A 23,543-nucleotide genomic window follows, 5' to 3' on the forward strand; every position below is an offset into this window, starting at 1 on the left:
CACGTACACCGCACTCAGAAGTATTGAGCTTGGGAGTTGGGAGACCCATAGCTTTCAGTCGAACCAGCAGGGAACCTGTAATCGTGCAGGGCCCTACGAGCCTGACACCCACCCAAGAGGGGGTGTGGCGGGGTTTCAGCTCTGGCAGGCAACCCTCTGGTATAGGAAGAACAACATACGTCCAAAACCAAGCAACTGCCCATGAATCTTCGAAATGCCGAGAAGCTTACGCCTTAAACACAGAGACAAAAGAAAACATGCGAGTTGGACGAAAGTAACGGAGGTGACTTACGAAACCTTCCAAGTTCCATTCACCAGGATTTTCACAGCCAACGAAGGCTACAAGGCAGTTTGTAAAAATAATCTTGACGCGGATAAAATCCTCTCAAAAGAATCACGGGACAAATTCTATAGAGAGGGATTAATATCAATAATGCCACTTGAGCAAAAAGCAAAGAGGTCTGTATCTGTACGACAGAGATCCAGAAGAAGCAAACACAGCGGAAGAACTAATGGAGGAACTCGAACAGCAGAACGAATGGAAGAAGGGGGAAGAAGGAATAATAATCAAGGATTACACCCACGTGTTCAAGATCACCTTCGAAGAGACCGACATGGCAGAAAAAACACTGCAACAAGGATTCCTAATATTCAATATGTCAGTGACACAAAACCAGATTAAAAGGGAAACCTTTATAAGCCTGCAAACATGCTTCTTCTGATAGAAATATGAAGAGTATCCAACAAGAGAATGCACAGAAAAAAAAACAAGAAATACTGGTCAAATTTTACTGGAGAGGATAACACTTTCAACGACTACAACAACACCAATTCATCTGGCTGCTTGAACTGTAAGAGGAATGGCGATATCTATCAAAATCACAGGACAGTAGCAGTGGCATGTCCAATAAAAAAGTACATGATAAAATACAATGAGGAGGAAATGAATAGGAAAGAACAGGAGAAGCAACAAGCAAGCAAATCAGAAACGAGTCTACTCAAACTGAGCAAAGCAGTACACGACAAAGTCATGATTAGCTTGGTACATACACATCTGCACAACATTACAGCACCTGGAACATACAATGCCAAACTAAGGAAGATGTTCCAACTGTACAACCTGCCCGATATATGTTTTCAAACAATCCGAGTCGGCAAAATTACTACAAGTAACGCACACATCGGAACTAAATGACCATCTTCAAGCAAAGGATCAAGAAGAAGAAAGTAATGAAACCGAATCACAAGAAAATTAAAAAAGGCAACACGAAAACAGCGGCAGAAAGCAAGAGACCCTAGACAAACTCAAACAAAAACAGACAAGAAGAAATCCGAAATGGCATACAAGGAGCTATTACAAAGCAGAAGTCAAGGAAAAAGTAGGAATAAATGCAGGCAGTGGGACACTTAAACAACCTGAGATGGCAGATGATATCGGACAGAAAATTATAACGACCCTTATATATGGAATCTCATCATCTTGACTTACTGGAAAATCAATAATGAAGAATTGTGAAGAAGGCAAATATAAATGGACGTATCAGGACAGAAATTTAAGTGAAGATTATGAATGGACCCTGATTTTTAGTGACAGACTAAGAATAACGTCTGGTGACTTCAAACTGATAGAAGACTCAGAATTCAGAAGGGTAAGAAACGACCGCCCTAAACGACATATCTCCTTCACAAGAATCGCAAGCAAAAATAAAGAAATAATGGCCTGGAGGGAACAAATAAAGGAGACATTAAAAAGAATCCAACATAATGTAATAAACTGGAGAACGGAGATGATAAACTTAGGAAACATATACCAGGAATTAGAACCAGACAACATTTTGATAAATAGTCATGGAGAAACAACACACGACAAAATGACAATAGTGAACTACCATGTCCACCAGCAAAACAAATCTAATCAAAAACATGACGGAGTGGCTATAGCTGTCAAGAGATATATAAAGTACAAATTAATAGACGGGTTTGAGGAGAAACTACTAGCAGTAAAAATCCACACAACACAAGGAGAAGTAATATTTGCAACCGTGTTCAGTACCTACCACCAAGAAGATCATACCTGCCAATGGAAGATATCCTAAAGCTGGTTAACCACAGCCAACCTATGAATATATCTCAGAAATTTGATTTTTGACAACCCCAGCGATATTGCTGTAGGGAAATCTTTAGAACAAATTATAAACACAGGGAAACACATGCATCTCCGTCTCTATTTCCCCAATGGAGAAACCGCAATTCTGGCTCTACCGCGGATCGATTTTTTTCAAACAACAAAGGGTTTTTTAATTATCATATACAACAAGGTCTTCTCACAGGCAGCGATCACCTACCCATGATCTTCAAATTATCCACAAATCCCAAAGAAATGCCCTTCCCAAAAAGACTCAAAATGGGCAAAGCAAACTGGGCAACTTCAAAGAAGAACTAAAAGACCACCAAATCTTTAAGAAAAATTGGCGCAGGAATGGACAGAATGCAGCAGACAACACCCCCAAAACAAGTTACAGAATTCTCCCAAGCAATAAACCTATTTAAGTGATTAAAATGTATACCAATACAATACAATCAATATAATGAAATGGGCAAATATATTGAAAGATTCGGATCATCTAGATGGCTAAAAGCAACACTGAGAACATTGCATCCGAAATTAAAAGATGAGTATAAGAATACCAACAAAAAGAGATGGAATGACCTGATAGCCTCTGCCGGCAACGCGAAGGATCCAAAAACATTCTGATATTAATACGTAAAATGATGGGAAAACACAAGCAAAAATCACCATAAGTAAAAGGTCATAATGGACACAAGCTTTACAAAGAGAAAGAACAAAAATAGGCATTCAGGCGAGAACGGGAAAAAAAAATTCATCCAAAACTATGAAAAGAAAAAAATTATGATTTTGATAAAGACCATGAAAACATGATAAAAACAGAAATGAGGGAGAAAATACACGTCACTACTCCTTACCACTTCATTTATATGACGACTCTTCCAGAACGTCAACGCATAACACTCAGAAAACTTCTTCACAACCTGAGGAAATTTGAAGAAAAAACTCCAGGGATTACAGCCACTGCTTAGTATCTACAATGTCTAGACTGTGGGATACTTTCCAGGGACACTCAAAATAGCCAAAATTATATTTTTACCAAAAGATGGCAAAGACATACAAATTATACTAAAGTATTGACTCATATCACTACTGGCGGTGGCAGGAATATCCTGCAGAAAATAATAACTGCAAGACAAATGAAATTGCTGGTAAACACCGAGAAAAGAAACTGCAGGCAACACGGATTTATGCCAGACAGACACCCATACACCTATTGCCACAATCTACCCAAATTATAACTCATGAAAAGAGAAAAAAGGAAATCAAGTAAACATTGTATTTAGAAACGTGGCAACAACTTTTGACATCTAGGCTGAAAATACAAACTTCTAAAATTAGATCTCCCTCCCAAAATCGAAAGAATGTTATGTGACTATCTCAATAGTAATGTAGAACTGCCCAAATACAAATAGGAAACAGCATAGGACCGCTGATTGAGCTGGAAAGTAGAGTTCCCTAAGGAGGATGCCTGTTATTCACTCCTTATTCAATAGACACTGCGGACATTCTACCACCACCAGCATATAGTGAATATGTCATGTTCGCAGACGACATAACATGCAATAACGTACCCATGCAAATCAACAAATTTTATGGCTCACCACACCGCCCTAGTAATCAAAAATATCAACGACGACGAAAATAAATAGAACATAAGAACAAACAAAACCAAATTCAAGATCATTCCACTAGCAAAACTTAAGACAAGCCCGGCAATAGTAGATGGGAAAGCTACCCATATGAAACAGAAGGCAGGATACTGGGACTAAAAATAGCAAAATGAGGGTACACAAGTCATCTTAAAGATTTGCAAAAATAAAAAGATCCAAGAACTTGAGTACCAACAATAAAAAGAAAATATATACACCGCAAGTAATATTAGTAATAGACTATACGGCTATACCACTACATACCCTAAGTAAAACAAGCATAAAAACCCTGCAAACGATCCAAAATTATGCCCTCAGATTTATATACAATCATATACCATATAAATTACACCGACCACATCATAAATGAAGAGTTACATAAAACGGCAAATTATAAAGCATTAAATGTCGATGTTCACCTAAACTTGCAAACCTTCCAGAACTGGATAATTGAGGACGATAACGACGCAAAAGAACACAGTTGGTTTAGATCAAGTAAAAAAAAAGAAAATATTTAGTAGACTATCCCCCTTACCAACATATACGGAAATCGAACAATAAAATTATATTACCAAGATGAGAATGACCTAACAGGTCCACAGGAACATAGCAGGCTTCTTCACTCCTTTTTCTATGCATATGGATTCTCTCTCTGAGCAACCCTCCTTCCAACAAGCATTTTTCCTTAACAACTAAAATTCCATGCAAATTTGCATTATTACAAATATATAGCCAAGTGAGGCAAATATGCATCATAAATCCAATACATTCAAAAGTTAATGGGCAGATAAGCTGAACAACAAAAAGCGAAAAACAACATTCTGACGACTTAAAGAACAACAAAAAGACAACATGAACGACTGAAAACATCAGGCAGGAATTTGATTGAGCCCCGATTCTTTTAAAACTCTACAATTTTTATTTATAATTTCGTATCTAAATATTCACCACTGCACTTCTTTTTTCTACCTTAACTAAAAGCATCAAAACCAAAGTTCGGCTCGATAGTTGCTTCTGGGTGGGCCACATCCCTGTTACATATTGTTGGCAGGAACTGGTTCAAGAATGTATCTTTACCTGCGCCAGTGTTGGACAGTTCTGAATCAAGGTCATCTGAATGAGCTCACAATTGATTTAATTAAGTTCTGGAACTCTTTAAGTAGCAGGGCTTGATGTAAACACTTCTTGCTGTTTTCTTTTATTGTTGAAGCAGCTACGTATATACACAGTTATAATCTGAGAGAATAAATTATGAATTCTCTACAGGGAAATGTTGTGAATACACTTTGAGAGAACACTTGAGTGACGTGCTCTTCGCTGATCAAGTGGTGAGGCTCTACTCCCTCCTTTGGGCATGAGAGAGGCAACAGTCTCAGCCGGTTGTTTGATTAATCAGCTGACCTGCACTCAACCTCTGAGCTATTTACAAACTCAGCCTACTATTATCATTAACAGATTGAGTCATTGTTGAATAAGTTGGTGAATAAGTTGGTGTTATTCATTTGGGTGAGTATTTATATAAAGAAAAGGTGCTTTTACACCGCTCGGCCACCTCCAACCGAGTTCTCACGGTTTAAATCCTAGGTACCTAACCGTGTTACAAGAAAGTTTGCTTTAGCTTAACTGTTACATCGTGCTCATGCTTCTTCAATGCCTTTTGGAAAGTTTTTTTGGAGACTATTGTGTACCTAGAGGACATTTTCCTGTAACAAATTTTCATAATAGTCAAGGAAATGACAAATATAATGGCAGATATGATGAAACCAGTAATGCAAGAAACTGTGTTTCATTAATGTAAGACAGAAGTTTAAGCTTATCAAAGACAATGTGAAGGCTGCTGAAAATAATATTCAGTAAGAATGGTATGGGTACTAGTTCAGAAGTAATGTTTGATACAAATGCAAGATGAAGGCGAGTAGGCAAGGCTGTGATTGCATTACTGCTGAGCTCATAATATTCTGGTGCTATATGATAACCTTTTATTACTAAATGTTTACCTACACCCTGACATATGAGAGTAGTACACTGGTTTGGTTTGGAAAATAAAAATATTGCACATTATTGACATGGGGGTGAAACACTAACCTATGAGGTATTGGACTGTATTCACATTGCTGTAAAGCTGGAGAAGCATTACTTTTTATTATAGCTAATTCACAAGTAGCTTCTGCATCCCGGGTGAAAGCGAAAGCATAAGCAGGACATTCATCTAAGTGTAAGTATGTTGGCTTGCAATGATTTAGGACTTCATGCTTAATCACAGCAACTAATGAAAATTCGCCTTCAATGGAAATGGTTCCAAATACCATGCATTAAACTTCTTTGGTTATTTTAGTGGAATGTGTATTAGTATATGCTCATGCGTTAAGGATGCTTCCAATAAGAGGTAATAATATTCTACATCATGCTCCTGATAAATAGGAGTTATTTGATAGTCGGTTTCAGCTATATGTAAAGCAGCAATAAGTTAACCAACCGACAACCGTTCGGCATCTACACGACCTAAACTTACATTCACTAAGTCAGCTATGAGCCTATCATTGGTAACTGTAAAAGCTTGCACAGAGTCTTCAGCTGCAGGCATATATTCTGTAAAGCAGAGTAACCATTCTAGTGTAGGCACTAACCGTGTGAATCCCTGGACAACACATATTAGTTGATTAGCTTCGTCAACAATAGCATTCATCTGAGAGTTCAGAGTTTGTATTGCCTTATAGGACTGTGCAATGGCCCTATTCTGTTTCATAACCGCTTCTGAAACCGCGTTCATTCATTTCCCTAGTTTAGCTACATCTTCGGCGGTTGCCTTACCAAACAGGGTGTTATTTATTAAACCAACAAAATTTTATGCGTTCCGGCGCTTTTATCATTACTGCGTCTCTTATTTCTAGAGTTACAGGCTTAGCGTTTGTATGTTGCTTGCAGCTCATTTCAGCAGGTGAGGCTGTTAAATGTTTTCGTACTTTCCCATGGATGCTTGTGAAAACATTGATTTGCTTCTTAGCATAGTCATCCACGTTGTACACAGGTTGTGGGGTTCCTGCTAGATCATAGGGCAAGTGTTTATCGGTACCATAAATTATGTCGTATGGCGATTTGCCTGTAAAGCTATTGATAGATCCATTGATGGATGCTGCTACTTGTGGAAGCCAGTCCTCCTAGGAACTGTGCATCGGATTCACCACGTGTCGGAGAATCTCAAGAATTTTACGATTTGTACACTCGATCAACCCATTTGAGGATGGATGATAGCCGGTTGTGAAGGTTTGTGTTATGTCGTTTTGTTGACATATTGCTGTAAAGAGTTGATTCTTAAGTACTGCCCCATTATCTGAGAGTATCACTCTAGGTGTAGAAAAAGGACAATTGAGATGAGTGTCTGACATATGAGGCACTGCTTCGGTAGACTTATTCTGCAATGGTCTCTAATACCACAAATCTGGAGAAGTGGTCAACGCACACAAATATGTAATTAGAGCCTTGGTGGCTTTTTGGTAATTACAATAAATCGATCACAACTGTATCCCATGGACGTTCAGCGTCGGGTATTCTAAGATTGGAGCAGGATCCATCGTTGTTCCCTTGTGTTTTGCATAAGATAAACAATTTAGCAATATGATGCTCGATTTCGGTCCTCATATTTTCCAATGATATTTTCGTCTAATTTCTGTTAGACATCTATCTCGCCCCAGATACCCAGCTTGGGGAGCATCATGGAAGAGGGTGGGGATGTTTTCCATTAGTGATGTAAGAATAACAATTTGAGAGATTGACTCGTGTTGTGTTTTTACTGAGCTATACAGTATGTCGTGCCGTAGCTCAAACTGTAAGAGTGGTAGAGGAGTTTTCTCAAATTTACCTCATCTCCCGACTCTAAGGCATGTATATTACCTTAGACCACGGAGGATCCTGTAGTTGTTCCGCCGTTAACTGTGACAGGGTGAAAGTGGGTAGTGGCGTGACAGGAGCTATATGTCTGGATAGTGAATCAGCTACCTCGTTTGCACGACCCAGCAAATACTTGAAGTCGGGTGCGAACTCCAGCGCGCTAGACGCCCTGATTAGTTTTTCCCATGAAATAGTTCCTCTCACGGCTACATGATCTGTGTGGGCTGTGATCGGATACCCAAAACTGATATCCCGAAAATGCTTGAGCACCCACATAGTGGTTTCAAGTGAGCAGCTGAATAACGTGTTTCTGCATCGCTGAGGGTGCGACTGGCGTATGCTATTGCACGCCATTTCCCTCGATGATCAGTTTGCATGAGCACAGCCCCTAGCCGTAAGCCGGAAGCAAGAGCCATCGATCCAAATGGTAAATGGTTTGGTGTAGTCCGGAAAGGCTAACACTGGGGCGTTCGTTAAGGCGCTCTTAAGGGTATTAAAACTGTCCTCTTGTTCTTTGTTCCATTTATACTCTACGTCCTTTTTGAGGAGTTTAATGAGTGGTGAAATTAGCTGGCCATATCCTTCAATGAAAGAACTGTAGTATCCTGATAATCCTAGGAAACTACGAAGTTGATCTGTAGTCTTGGGACAAGGAAACTGCTTGGCCGCCTTTACCTTACAATCTATTGTGTGCATACCGTTGTCATCCACTACGTGTCCTAGAAATTGGATTCTGGATTCAAGAAAATCACATTTGGAAAGTTTCACTTTCAATCCAGGTATTTGTAGCTTTGTGAAAACTTCTTGTAGTTTCTTTAAATGGCTTGGTAAATCTTTGCTTACTATGATAAGATCATCTAGATGGACATAAACTGTGTTACCTATCATTCCAGTAAACAAGGTATTTATCATTCTTTGGAATGTTAGCAGCGCATTCCTCAAACTAAATGGCATTCGTAAGAATTCGAAATGTCCCATTGGTGTAATGAACGCAGTTACCTCGCGGGATTCCTTATATAAGGGAATTTGCCAGTACCAGCTAAGCATATCTAGGTTACTGAAGACGGCGTTGTCTTTTCTTAGAGACTGTAGTAAGTCAGTTAGGAACCTGCTTGGTAAAGTTGACTGGTTGACTCGTCGGAAATCTATGACTGGTCTCCATCCTCCATCTTTCTTGGGATCTAGGAATAGAGGCGAGTTCCATGGTGACAAGGAAGGTTGGATTACCTCTTGTTCCACCATTTCTTGTACCTTTTGTTCGACTGCAGCCCTTTGGCTGTGGGGTAGCCTATATGCTGGGATGTAGATCGGGTGAGTGTCCTGCTTGAGTGGAATGTGATGGTTTGTCTACGTTCTTTTACCTAGGGGCTCTCCAGGTAATGCTATGATTTCCTTAAACTCTGCTAGTAATTCTAAAAGATCATGTTTGCCTTGAGGATGATCGACGTGCTATTAACGCTACGTACTTTATCTACAATACGTAATTTTTCATTCGATTCCCCTTGAGTAATACTACCTATTGGTAATTCTATTGGTTCTGCGGCGACTGCTTTGTCGTCAACAAGGAAATTACTCTAGCGTATTGCCAGATACCCAAAGAATGTTCAATACTACTGAGGGTATACACAAACACTTGTTGTCTTTAAAAGTAGGTTCTATTCTCGTACGGGAGATATATACAAACAGTAGGACGCAGAAGCCTGTGGTCACGCCACCAGGACTCGGTCTTCTCTGCCTTTTCATCTATCTATGTATTACTACGCGCTGGCCTGTACAAATACCAGCATTCACAAGCTTAATACATAAAGTATAAATGTGATAATTTATATACATAATATGGTGCACAATAAATGGAATATTACATAGAATTAATACATGTTCTGTAATACTTTACTATACATAATTAATAAGAGTAATATAAGAGTAATATAATAATATACAGCTGAAGGTACTACTTTGTGTCCATATATATCATACACCTCCCTCCCCCCTATACGCTCATAGTTTCATCTTGAGCGGACCTTTTGTTTCTGAGTCGCTCGGACCTGCGGAGTACTGGGGCAGAAACACAAGGTGGGGATGGATTTACTTTAGAGACATCAACATTAGGGGACTCAACTGGGGAGGGGTCAACACTAGGCAGCTCCACAGGTCGGAGGAAACGACGATTCCTCCACCATACTCTACCACTAGGAAGACGCACTTGGTAGTCCCTGGACCGGCCAATACCCATGACAACCCCAACCTTGTCTTAGCGGTGAGATACCGGATCATGAATCCTGATCTGCTGGCCGATACTCAACCTGGGAAGGGGGCGGGCATGACAGTCGTACCGAGCAGCGACATCTGCGGCTCGTTCTGCTGCACGGCGGTCACATTCTTCAGTCTTGGCCTGCCACTCTTGAGAAAAAGACTTCGGGTGGGCAGGAACACAAGACCTGAGATGATGTCCGTATAGAACCTGGGCTGGGGAGCGTCCGGTGAAGTTCGGGGTGTTGCGTAACTCCAACAAACCTCGATCGAAGTCCTTGCAGTCGATATTTCCTGAGGGTGACACCTTAAGGATCAGGTGTTTCACAGTCTTGACTGCGGCTTCAGCGTGTCCATTCGCCTGGGGGTAGTGGGGCGAGGTCACGACATGACGGACTCCCCAACGGTCCATGAAGTCCCGGAACTCGTGGCTGGTGAACTGGGGTCCTCCATCAGTCCTGAGGTGGAGGGGAACACCAACTTCTCTGAAGTAATGCCTAAAGCTCCGGATGGTAGCAGTAGCCGTTGTATCACTACCACAGGGGACGACAACAGGCCATCCAGACAGTCGGTCGGCAATGACGAGGAAGGACTTCCCTGCTACTGCAAAGAAATCGGCCGACACAGACTCGAAGGGTCTTGAAGGGTTATCGTCGCACATTAAAGGTTCCTGTTGCTGGCTAGGTTGCAGAATCTGGCACGGTTCACAGGCACGGACGGTACTTGCAATGTCCGCGTCGATTCCGGGCCAAAACACAGTCTGCTTCGCCCGTCGCTTGGTGGCCTCCACTCCTCGATGGCTGTCGTGAAGGCTGGCCAAGGTACGGCGGCGTAGGGCAGCAGGAATGACTACTCGTGGACCATACAAGACGAGGTCTCCATCACAATAGAGGTCCTCGCGTATTTTCCAGTACGGGAGTAGCGATTCATGAAGGTCGTATCGGTTTAGATGGAAATCCCTGAGACACACAGTCGATGAGCCGGATGTAGGAAGGGTCGGCCCGGGCTGCGGTGCGGAGATCTTCAAGGGTCTTGTCTGCATCCGGTGCTGTAGACTCTTCTGATGTGAAGACGGCCTTCAATGAAACCACTGACTTGAGGGATGCAGCATCTGTAGAACACAACATCTCGTCCTCTGGGGTGGGGCGACTGACAGGGGCGCGGGATAGGGCATCCGGGATGCACAACAGCTTACCCGCACGCCACACAGCCGTGAAGAGATAAGGCGAGAGCTTCTCTTTCAGACGTTGAAGGCGAGGATTTTCTACTGCATCCAAAGAGTAGTGATTGATTATAGGTATAAGGGGGCGATGATCCGTGAAGAGGGTGAAGTGCTGAAGTCCTATCAGGTAGAAACGGCACTTCGCCATCGCCCAGACAACAGCCAACATCTCCAGCTCAATCGTGGCATATCGGGTCTCAGCGTCCGTCAGGAACCGGGATCCACACTGAATTAAGCGGAGTTGTCCACCGCCATGGTCCTGCAGAAGGGCGTAACCAACGCCGTAGAGTCTGGAGGCGTCAGTCTGGAGGACGGTGGGTAGGGCTGGGTCGTAACAGGCGAGGACAGGTGGACTCAAGAGGGCCTGCTTGACTCGCTGGAAGGCCTCTTGATGATCTGGGGTCCACAGGAATGTCCTCCTGGGGCTCAGCAGGGGGCGTAACGGCTGGGCTGCGGCGGAGATGTCAGGTGTGAATTCAGCCAGCTGATTGACCAGACCTAAAAAAGAACGGAGGTCTGTCAGGTTGGCAGGGGTTGGAAAATCCCTTATTCCATTCACTTTCTCCGGGTCAGCTGCGATGCCTGATGCTGAGAGAGTGTACCCACAGAAGTTCACTGATGGAGCGGCGACTACAAACTTGTCAGCGTTGAGGGTAATCCCGTACTTCCGGCATCTGGTGAGAACTTCGTATATCCGGGAGAGGTGGGCACAGTAGTCTTCGTCGTGGAGTAAGATATCATCAACCACCTTGACACAATTCGTGACTCCTTGAAGGGACGCGTCACCACGTTGACAGAATGCTTCGCCCGTAGCGGCAAATCCCATGGGGCCTCTGCAATACTGGTATCTTCCAAATGGTGTGATGAATGTAGTCAAGTGTTGGTCTTCTTTGGCCAACTCGATCTGCCAATAACCACATAAGGCGTCCATAGTTGTAAAAAACTTCGCCTTCGGGTCCACACTTCGAACAGCTGCAAAGGGTGTGGGTGAAGGGTGGGCTGGACAGGAAACTTACTGGTTAAGTTTTGACAGATCGGTGGTGATCCGTACTCCACCACGAGGTTTGGCGACGGGGACGAGAGGGTGGCACCAAGGTGAAGGTTCGTCTCCGGCCGGCTTGATGATTCCCTGAACAACCATGGAGTCAAGCTCTTGTCTAACTAGCTCCTTGTAGGCGTGAGGAATCAAACGAGCGGTGTGGATGGCAAAAAGTGTAGCACCATCCTTAAGATGAATCTTCATAGGTGGACCCACCATCGGCATGAGTGGTGTGGATCCTAAAGATTTCTTATTTACCAACACGTCAGCAAACTCCTTGAGAAGGTAAGCTCTTGCGTCAGAAGGGGACGTGTTAGTAGAGATGGGGAATTCCTTCAACCTGTTGACATGGGTGACCTTTAAGATAGGTTTAGGGAATTCCTAGGAAATAATGGCCAATTCTTGACAATGGCCATCTGATAAGAGCGGAGTCGGGATACCATTATGAACATCAATCCGGGCTGGAGCCATCTTGGAACCATCAGCTGTCAGTTTCGTTGTCTGAGGAGGGGGCTGTAGGTTGCTCCGGGGTATTCCCAAACTTGCTAAATGTTGTGGACCAATTACTGAGACGTCAGCACCGGTGTCAGGTAACATCTGATGACTGGATGACGAGTTACCGTAAGAAATGACGACATTGATGTGCTGGGGCGTCGTGTCTGTGGAACTACGTACACGACGGCAGGAACGACTGGACACAGCGTCTTGATGCTTGCCAGAAGGAGGGGGCGCGCCAGCACTACCTGAGGATGACTTCTTGGATCCTAGGTGGCGTCCTTTATGTGTCTTCTTACGACAACATTTGTCATAATGGCCCACACGACCACAAAGTCTACACTGAACTTTGCTAGCAGGGCACTTGACTGTGTAAGCCCAGTGACCCTGGCGGTCGCAACTTATGCACACGCTTTGAGCAGCTGGGCATTGGGAGGCATTATGCTGTCTCGCACAGCTGTTACACAAAGCTGCTGCTGAAGGTGTAGCTGGAGGGTGAGGGGTGGGGTTACCTTGCTGTAGGAAGACACTGCCCTCACCTGGTCAGGCTGTGAGCGTAAAGCTGAAGTCGCACACCTGGCGGCCTCGTACGCTCGACATTTCGTAACAACATCTTGAAGGGAGGAAGTGGGGTCGAGGGAAATGAGACGCTGAACTAGCTCTTCATCTCGGACACCCGTTAAGATAATTGTCTTGAGTTGTGTCTCTTCACAGACTTGAGAATGTCCGGGACAAACATCAACTTCCTCTGAACACCTTTTGAGCCTTACAAAAAATGAGTCAAAAGATTCTCCCTCAAGCTGTTTACATTGTAGGAGTTGTCTTCTCCTGAGTGCTTCGTTGCGCTGTCCCTTGACGTGTTCCTGCAACGTGTCGAGCACGGCCTCTACCGTCAGAGTTGTCGTAGGAGGCACTTGAAGTGTGTGCTCGAGAGTACGTTGCGTCTCTAAGGACAAGCACATACGAAGCTGTATCATTTGTTTCGGCTGTGATAAACTGGACAAGTCAACCATTGTTGCGTAGTCTTGCCAACGTCGACGCCATTCCCGAAACATCTGATAAGAAGCCTCAGACATCAGAGAGGGAAGCGTCTGTACAGCAGCCTTTTGAGGTGTTGTTCCGACTCTGGGAAATGAGGTACCAGTACCTCTAGTCGCATCAACATCAGTAGTAGCAGACGAATCTTGTATGGTAGATCGTTGTGGGGAGGCTAACAGAGAAATCAAGACTTCAAATCTGGCTTGATCCTCCTTTCTTCTAAGGTCATCCTCACATCTACGTATCTCTTCGAGTTCTCTGCGTGTTTGTGGCGTCGTCTTTCAGACTCTTTGTACCTAAGTTCTTCCTCTTCTCTCCTTGCAATATCGTCCTGGCGTCGAGAAGTTTCCATCCACTTTATCAGTTGAAGGAGATCTGTGGACGCATGCATCGCAGGAGAGCTGGCTCGCGACGAGCGAGGAGATTCTGTGGGTGACTCGGCCGTGTCACTGTGGGGAGCGTGGGGCGTAAGCGTGGGTGGGGAGAGGTCTCCCACACTAAAACTCGTAACCCCATCGTCCAGGGTATCGTTTTGATCCCTGTGAGACATGCCGACTGCTTCTGTACTCTATCTGTGCAAAAGACCGGGTCAGCCCCTCGTAATCTATGCACAGAATTACAGAAGTTTGAGGTAAGTCACAAGAATTTAATATAAGGTGAATGCGTGTGTGTGTGTGTGTGTGTGCCTGGCGGGAGGGGAGAGACTTGGCGCGCTGCCAGACGTAGGAGCGGTTGGGCCGCGTCAACGCTGGTCCTCAGTCACCCTCAGACCAGAGACGGGAGAGCATGTACTGTCGGGCCGCTCCCTTAGTCATCTGACCGCAACTTGCACAGACAATTATGATTAAAATACACAGCACAGCACTTCACAAAACACTTCACTTCACAGCACTGTACACAGCATAGCACTTCACAACACTGTAAGTCTAGAGGCTTGTAGTAGTCTTGCTGTCTGAAGCTGAAGACTGAAGACGCCATTAACAGAGTCCGGGGCAAGGCTTGGTCCACTGTATCTCACTGAGAAGTAATCACTGCGCCATCTAGCGTATTGCCAGATACCCAAAGAATGTTCTATACTACTGAGGGTATACACAAACACTTGTTGTCTTTAAACGTAGGTTCTATTCTCGTACGGGAGATATATACAAACAGTAGGATGCAGAAGCCTGTGGTCACGCCACCAGGACTCGGTCTTCTCTGCCTTTTCATCTATCTATGTATTACTACGCGCTGGCCTGTACAAATGCCAGCATTCACAAGCTGAATACATAAAGTATAAATGTGATAATTTATATACATAATATGGTGCACAATAAATGGAATATTACATAGAATTAATACATGTTCTGTAATACTTTACTATACATAATTAGTAAGAGTAATATAAGAGTAATATAATAATATACAGCTGAAGGTACTACTTTGTGTCCATATATATCATACAATTACCTAAACAACATCTCTCTCTTAAAGTTATAGGTCCCCCAGTTCTATTGAGAACGAGGCCATCTGTGAAACTACCTAATCTGATTTGCTTACTATAGACTCGTACACTTTCACTCAGACCACACAATATATGTCCCTTTACTCACATTTGGCAATCGTATTGTAATTCTAGTTAGTTCCTGGCTATGTAACCGTTGTACACCAGTTAACACAGAAGGCGTTAAAATCCAGTTCTTGCCGCTTTCATCCCGAATGTCCTTCGAGCTACTACATGGAGCTTCAGGGAGTGACTCCGTAACTAATTGCTTCTGTGCGAATGACTCCACCGCAGCTATCGAGGCATTTATTGCACGAACACCCGAGGTAAGCAATGGAAGTGAAGTTTGCATTGCGTAGTAAGTTTTACAATTATGCGTTATGGTATGAATTCTTGGCTGAACGTTAATGTTGTTCTGCTTTAGTGTGGAAAGACAGATTAACCCATCCGCTGGCAAAGGGAATGCCTTGACAAGGTAGAAATCCGCCAGAAAAGCATTACTGTACCTAGAAAAACGGATTGGCAGTTTTGTCACCCCGGCTATGTCTAATTGGGTTCCTGACACACAGGACAAAGGAATGTCTGTAGGTCTTATTGGCCACTTATTAGGAGGATGTCGTCGCTTGAGTTCATTGAACGACACTAATGAGATAACATTGGCACAAATTCCCGTATCTATATTTAGGGACAACTGATTGTTACCCATCCTCGCTGGTACAGTCAACACCTCCACTTTGTTTAATGCGGCGATTAATGTGACGGAAGCGTTGCTTTCTTGCACCGTTGACGCTATCCTAGATCGCGTTGCTGGACGCACGCGTCTTCCCCCGAAGGCTGTGTACTTGTCTCTTGTCGGTTTGCAAGCTCTTGCTTCAGGCGCTGTAGGTTCTTGCAATCTTCTGTATTGTGGTATGGAGACTATGTAACACACACCATTTATTCGGAGTGCCTTTAGTGTTTGTAGGCATTTTACTTGCTATGTAGTGTCCTTTTAGAGTTTTAGGTTTAGTAGGACACTGCATTTTTAATGTCCAGGGAGGATCCTTTCCCTTGATCTTGCCGTGGGCAAGATGATTTGTTTTCCTTTTTTCCTCCAAACCAACAATTTTCTGTGGCATATCCCTTTCGTTTGCAGATTTTTCAAAAAGTCGCCTTTTTTAGTTTGGTTCCGGTGGTAGTTTGTGGTTGTTCCTTAGAACTGGTTACGGGTGCTACTGATAGAGCCTGAGGAGTAGTTTCCACCGTTTCAGAAATTTCCTCCACAGAGTCTAGAAGTTTACTCCCCAATTTATATTTTTTCTTTCTGGCTGCCTGGCGTGTAGGTTCTTATAGCACCATGATAAACTGTAGGAACTCAATGATCTTGTAGAATTTTTTTAAAGTTAGTTTCCCTTCGTCATCAAATTAATTTGACGATGATATGAAAGTTTTGAGATCCATCTTAGTGTGTCCGGCTAAAGCCTGTGCTTCTTGTGCGTCATGTGCAAACAAACTGTTACTTGTATGCTCTGCCATCTTGAAAATCCAAGCACACCTCCTCTGATACCTGACCCGAAAAAGGATATGAATTGTTTCCTAAACAGTGGATAATCATCTGTTTCCTCCTCAAAGGTTGTACCGTACATCACTCTATCTGTCCGACTACTGGTTTTGACGTTACTTTGGACGTATGAAATTTTATCCTCATCGTTAGTAACACTATTGATCGCATTACATCTTCGTACTTACGCAAAAATGTTAAGGCAATATAATCTGCATTTGATAGACAGATAAAGTCTGTGGGTTAATTTAACCACCTGTTGCCATTTTTGTTTTGTTAGTTAAAGCACTAGCGTTAGCAGCAGGTAAAGGTAATGGGTAAGTGTTACCTGACCTTAGTTGTCTGCTGTGTAAGTCCTCGAGGAAGAGAATCTATGCAATTTTCACAGATAGCTAAGGAGTCTGTAGGTGTTAACTATGTTTGGCTAATTTGTGGTAATTCTTCACTATCAGTTGCCACTAGCTCCTGTAAATTTGCAGATGACTGACTATAAGAGTCTGAGTCACTAATTTCCTATTTGAAACCCATTTTTTTTGGAAAAGGGTCCAAAAATAGGGATATTCATCACTTCACTTGCAGCATAACACTCACTAAGTTGCCTACTCAAGGAGTAATGCAAAAATATTTTTAATGAGTTATGGAAATGAAGAGAAAGAAAATTTAAACTATTAAAAACTTTTACAAAGTATGAAAAGTACATATACTTTTTGCAAGTCCCCTCTTACTTTATAAATGTGTTTATTTAGTTTTGCTTTTAGGCCGTTGTGCATATAGTTTATTTTATATTGACTATGTATGAAGACTTCTTGAAGTTCACTTGTGTTTGTGTAAAATAATGATTGTTTGTGATCTACCTGACGGGAGAGGCGGTAGAGTTTCAACGCTGGGTGGTGACGTCAGAAGTCGATGACATCCTACTCTGGGAACGATGATATCACACGTCTTGCGGCGATCATCCTGGGGGCTGACCTTTCTTGTGGTGATCAACCTGGGGCTGACCTTTCTTGAAGCGATCAACCTGAGGGCTGACCTTTCTTGTGGACTGGAGAGGCTTGATTGTTTAAGCAAGAGGTTGCTTGCTTGTCTGGAACCGTGATGACAACCTTCCAAGTAGTCCTGTATTGTAGTGCTGGCTGCTGGTTGGCTGGCTGTCTGGTTGGCTGGCCATTAGCTGGCTGCTCCAGTTTAGTGGCCATGAGCTGTGAGCTGGAGCTCGTGGTTTGGCTGTTACGTCGGCAAGTCTTTATATTGTCTTTGTTACCACTGGGTTTCTTTGTATACGTTTATTAAGTTTTTATAACCACTGTCCACTTATTTTACTTGAAAACACTTGCTTGTTGATGATTCACTTAAAGTGCCACTTGTTTCACTTGGGTCACTTGGGTTACTTGGTTTCTAGGTACTGCACTAGGTTTTAGTATTCAACCCACCGCTGCCACCAAATGTGACAACTGTTTTGGTATCACAGTAATTGTTTTAATTAAGTTCTGGAACTCTTTAAGTGGCAGGGCTTGATGTAAACACTTCTTGCTGTTTTTCTTTTATTGTCAAAGCAGCTATATACACAGTTATAATCTGAGAGAATGAATTATGAATTCACTCCAGGGAAGTGTTGTGAATGAACTTTTAGAGAACACTTGAATGATGTGCTCTTCCCTGATCAAGTGGTGTGGTTCTACTCCCTCCTCTGAGCGTGAGAGAGACATTAGAGTCTCAGTGGGTTGTTTGATTACTCAGCTGACCTGCGCTCGACCTCTGAGATAGTTACAAGCTCAGCCGTCTATTATCATCAACAGGTTGAGTCATTGTTGAATAACTTAGTGAATAAGTTGGTGTTATTCACTTGGGTGAATATTTACATAAATCAAAGGTGCTTTTACACCTTAACTCCGAGCAAAAGTTTGTTTGCTCTGACAGGTCTCTGAACTTGTGACGTCTTCAACCTTTGAGCTGTGATCCCTAGTGGGCTCGCATTCGCCAGTTCTAGGTTTGACTACTCGATTATATCCTCTTAGATATTTATTAACTACTATTAATTTTCTCCTTGCCTGCCTATGCTAAAAGCTAGGCAACTGCAGGCGTTTAATCTCTCTGGGTACCTGAGGTGCCATAGTCAAGGCACCAGTTCATGGGTCCAGCACCTTAATGGTTCACATGATACATATTCCTCGTAACTGAAGACGTAACAAATATGTCTTACTGGTTTGTTTAAGAAATTCCGTCGCAATTATACCGAGAACACATTAATTCGTTACATCCACTACCACAAAATACAACATTCTAAAGGTTCTGTATCTTAATATCGTCTCGGATTAAGTGTTAAGGAAGTTATCTATTGGTGTAATTTGGATGCTATTTTCTGAAGTAATTTTGTATCAGCTTAAGTTAAGGAGTTGGTTTTCAGTTTCGAGGAAAATTCAACGTATTAATCTTTAAGGGAATGTCGTTTCCAAAGTAACTTCGTAAAATTACCTCCAGGCTTGAGAAGTAGCTTAGTGTTTTTACATGTTATTTTGCAGTGAAAATAGCTTACAATACTTAGTATGGTATCAGGACAACTGCCCCCATAGGACAATTGCCTCCCATTGCCAGTGATTAACTGGCATAAAACATGGAACTAATTAAATGGAGAGGAGAAAATAGCTCAGAATTAATACTTTATTTTCATGTTTTATTTATTGGTTATGTACACGGCGATTCTCTAAGTCTTGTATGATGGTTGCTATTCTGGCTGTTGAATCATGATAACGTTTCCTCTTAGGTGGTGCTGGATCTCCTGTAATAATCTGGTTGATGTTGACGTTGGTTAGGTTAGGTTAGGTTAGGTTAGGTTAGGTTAGGTTGGTTAAGTTAGGTTAGGTTAGGTTAGGTTCGGTTAGGTTAGGTTAGCTGTACATAAGATTCACTCCAGTAATGGGGGGCAATTGTCCCATGGGGGGACAATTCTCCTATGGGGGCAATTGTCCAGGGGGCAGTTGTTGGGGGGCAATTGTCTGGGGACAATTGTCCAGGGGGCAGTTGTTCTAGAACCACTTAGTATACTGTAAAGTCTATTATTCTTTTGGGTGAAATCTGATGTTGAAATGCGATAAAGAGATAAAGAGAGAGAGAGAGAGAGAGAGAGAGAGAGAGAGAGAGAGAGAGAGAGAGAGAGAGAGAAATGTACGGAGTCAACCAGCAGCTGATTAGACCCAGAGGTAGGTTAGGTTAGATTAGGTTAGATTATTGTTGTTTTACTGTACTTCAACATCATAATTATCCAAGCGCGTAACAAGGTGAGTAATACATTATTCTAACAACTTTTATGAGATATAACTCTCTGATATATTAGGTTGGGGTAGTTTAGGGTAGGTTAGGTGAGGTTAAGTTGGCTCAATTTTAGCTTAGATTACGTTAGATAACATTAGTTCAGGTTAGTTTAAAAAAGCCTCTGTCTATCTGAAATAAAGCCTATTCTATTGGAGACTGAGGATGTATTACAATCTAATATACTATAGCGCTAGGCGCTCGCGCACGTGTGTGTGTGTGTGTCTGGGCAGCCAAAACGGAACAATCGTTTTTCATCAGACTTGGTGGAAAAATCGCAAAAAATTCGTACAGTGGAGCAAACCTGGTACGATATTGATGGTTTCTTTAGGAAGCCATTACATAACCATTTTATTTATGCTGGAAAACGATGCAAGTCTACGGATTTGGCGCACCCTCATTCGCTGGTCACTGTCAGCCCACGATTGCAGTTATCTACGGCTCCCTCCTCCTCCCCCCACTTTTTTACTTAGCCAACTTTTGCTTTTATGTTTTTTGGATTAGTAAAGGAAGGAAGATGAGTAAATATAAGAATAAAGAAGGGGGAAACAGAAAATGCTTAAAGATAACAGGTGGGGAGCTGAGTTTCATCATGTGTCTGGATGCACAGTTTCAATGTTACCAGACGACCTTACAGCTACAGTATATACTTATTCCTGTGGGTGACTGTACATTAGAAAAGGAGAAGAGATAAAAAGATAATAACAGGAATGCATGGAGAAAATGACTACAATAGACACAGGGTGAATATAGACAGTGAAACAGACAGGAGGTTGACAAAAATAGACAGATTCATACATGCACAAATAGACAATATGGCAACTAACATGACAGACAGACAGCCGACTGACTGGTTCACATTAGTACAGACGGGCTTACATTCAAACACCACGCAGACGAACAGACAGTTGGGATGGCAATAGACAGGACGGATAGACTTGAGACAGATTAGAAGGCCTTTATAAACAAGAATAACACCAAATTGACCATAACTGCGTCAGTAAGGGTAGGAGATCTTACATCCACCAGCATAAATAATAAAACGCAGTGAAAACTAACTCCCACGTGCGGAAAGAACATCTATGGTCGGTCAGTCATGTGAGATGGGCCTAAACTGACTAACGTAGATGATGACTATGATAACTTAACACAGGTGATGACTTAAGCAGATGGTGAATAATCTAACCAGAATCAAGGTCACATCTCTTCATAATATAATTTATCTCGGAATGATCATCGGCAATTCATAATAATTTTTTTTTATGATTTTAACCTCTCCTTATGGCGACTATTTATTTAACTAATTATTCTAACCTTTTTTCTATTCCCTCTTATAGTATATTAGATACTGTAAGTCTTACGACGATGACCATGATTATAACAACCACGACCATGATTAAAACAACCACGACTATGATTATAACAAGCACGACCATGAATATAACAACCACGACCATGATTATAACACTCACGAATATGATTATGACAACCACGACTATGATTATAACAACCGCGACCTTGACTATAGCAAACACGAATATGATTATAACAACCACGACCATGATTATAACAACCACGACTATGATTATAACAACCACGACCATGATTATAACAGCTATGACCATGATTATAACAAGCACGACCATGATTATAACAACCTCGGTAAACTGTACCACCGGACTCGCCACCGGGAACGAAGTGCCCACGATCACTTGTGAGACCTATTACAGTATATAAACCATATACAATTAAACCTATGACAATGAGACCTATTAAAATACAACCAATTGCAATTGAACCTAAACATTAAACTAATTAGGTATTAAATATATTACAATGTATCATATTGCAATGGAGCCTCTTACAACGATCGGGTATAATTATTACAATGGCATGATTCAATGGAACAAGTATTTCAATGGGACCTATTATAATATTGTGTTATTCCCTTCAGAGTGACAATCAGTTCATTGGTTACCCAGACACATTACGCTTCATGATGGGAGATGGTATACCTACCTTACCAAACACTGCTCTCTTCTCCTCCACCATCCTGTGCCCAGACGCTGCCGTGACTCGGTCTACTCTATACTATACTTCAGTATTGTGTCTGTACCCAGTAAGTTTTCCATCTAGTAGTGTCTATACCTTGAAAGTTTACCTTGTAAAAATATATTTACTTCATAATTTTGCCTTGCAGTAGTGTATTAACTTTATAAGTTTGCCTTGTACCTTTACCTTGGCATTGTTAGTTAAGTAGTCCAACCCCTATTGCTCATATATCCATCAAATGAAACACTGCTTCTAACTCTTATTGTACATTGGGACATTGCTTCTACCTTCTTATTATACATTGGAACACTACTTCTACCTTCTTATTATACAATGGGACAACTTCTACCTTCTTATTATACACTGGGACACTATTTCTACCTTCTTATTATACATTGGGACAGTACTCTTACCTCCCTATTATACATTTAGACATTACTTTTACCTTCTTATTATACATTGGGACACTACTCTTACCTTCCTATTATACATTGGAACATTACTTTTACCTTCTTATTATACATTGGGACACTACTTCTACCTTCTTAGTATACATTGGGACATTACTTCTACCTTCCTATTATACATTGGAACACTACTTCTACCTTCCTATTATACATTGGAACACTACTTCTACCAAACCTAACCTAACATAACATGTTACACATAACTAAAGTTAACTTTTGTGTCTGTTTCCCTGTAGGTGGCCATGACTTCTGTTAACACTCACGCTCCGTTTTTCGTGACGATTCGGACACAGATCGACGCGTTCGACAACTGGAACACTCTCGTCAATGACTATTCAGGCTTTGACTTCGACTGGACAGCCAACAATTGTTCGTGAAAGATACCATCTTAACCGAAGCCAACCTAATCTAAATCACCTTTAAGGAAACTAATTTAAACATATTTAACCGAATCTAAATTAACTTAAAACATTTTAAACGATTCATTATGCGTATTTTGTAGGGTCAAGTACTCTTGGTAACATTTTTTTGTCCATGATAATATTATTTTGATAATATTGGGCTGCCAAGTGTCCTATTATTTGTGCAAAAATTTTCTTATGTTGTGTTTCGATTGTGGAAAATATATATATATATATATATATATATATATATATATATATATATATATATATATATATATATATATATATATATATATATATATATATATATATATATATATATATATATATATATATATATATATATATATATATATATATATATATATATATATAATCATTTCAGCTCTTATATATCTACTGTTTATATAAATGATTTGAGAATTCGTTGTTTAATTTACATTCTATAATTATTTAATCAATCAAGGTACCGTCCAGATGTCGAAGGATTGGTGACCTCAGCCCTCAACTCTCAACATTTTCGGGCTGCCTTTACCAGTCATCCTTGACTTACTCTGGGAACCACAGCTTTTAACTTCA

The 23,543-nt window shown here is 41.7% G+C and overlaps 1 protein-coding gene across 1 annotated transcript in view; it reads left to right on the top strand.

The window, feature by feature from the left end:
* Positions 1–23,163, top strand: part of LOC121870547 — a 103,766-nt gene extending 80,603 nt beyond the window's left edge. Inside the window, exons 8-9 of the mRNA XM_042372378.1 lie at positions 21,996–22,160; positions 22,797–23,163. Coding sequence (XP_042228312.1) covers positions 21,996–22,160; positions 22,797–22,937 — 306 coding nt within the window. The 3' untranslated portion in view covers positions 22,938–23,163. The remainder of the gene's footprint in view (positions 1–21,995; positions 22,161–22,796) is intronic.
* Positions 23,164–23,543: the final 380 nt, after the last annotated feature.

This window comes from Homarus americanus, unplaced genomic scaffold (assembly GCF_018991925.1).
Source record: "Homarus americanus isolate GMGI-L3 unplaced genomic scaffold, GMGI_Hamer_2.0 scaffold56333, whole genome shotgun sequence".
In the NCBI taxonomy this organism is placed as follows: domain Eukaryota; kingdom Metazoa; phylum Arthropoda; class Malacostraca; order Decapoda; family Nephropidae; genus Homarus; species Homarus americanus.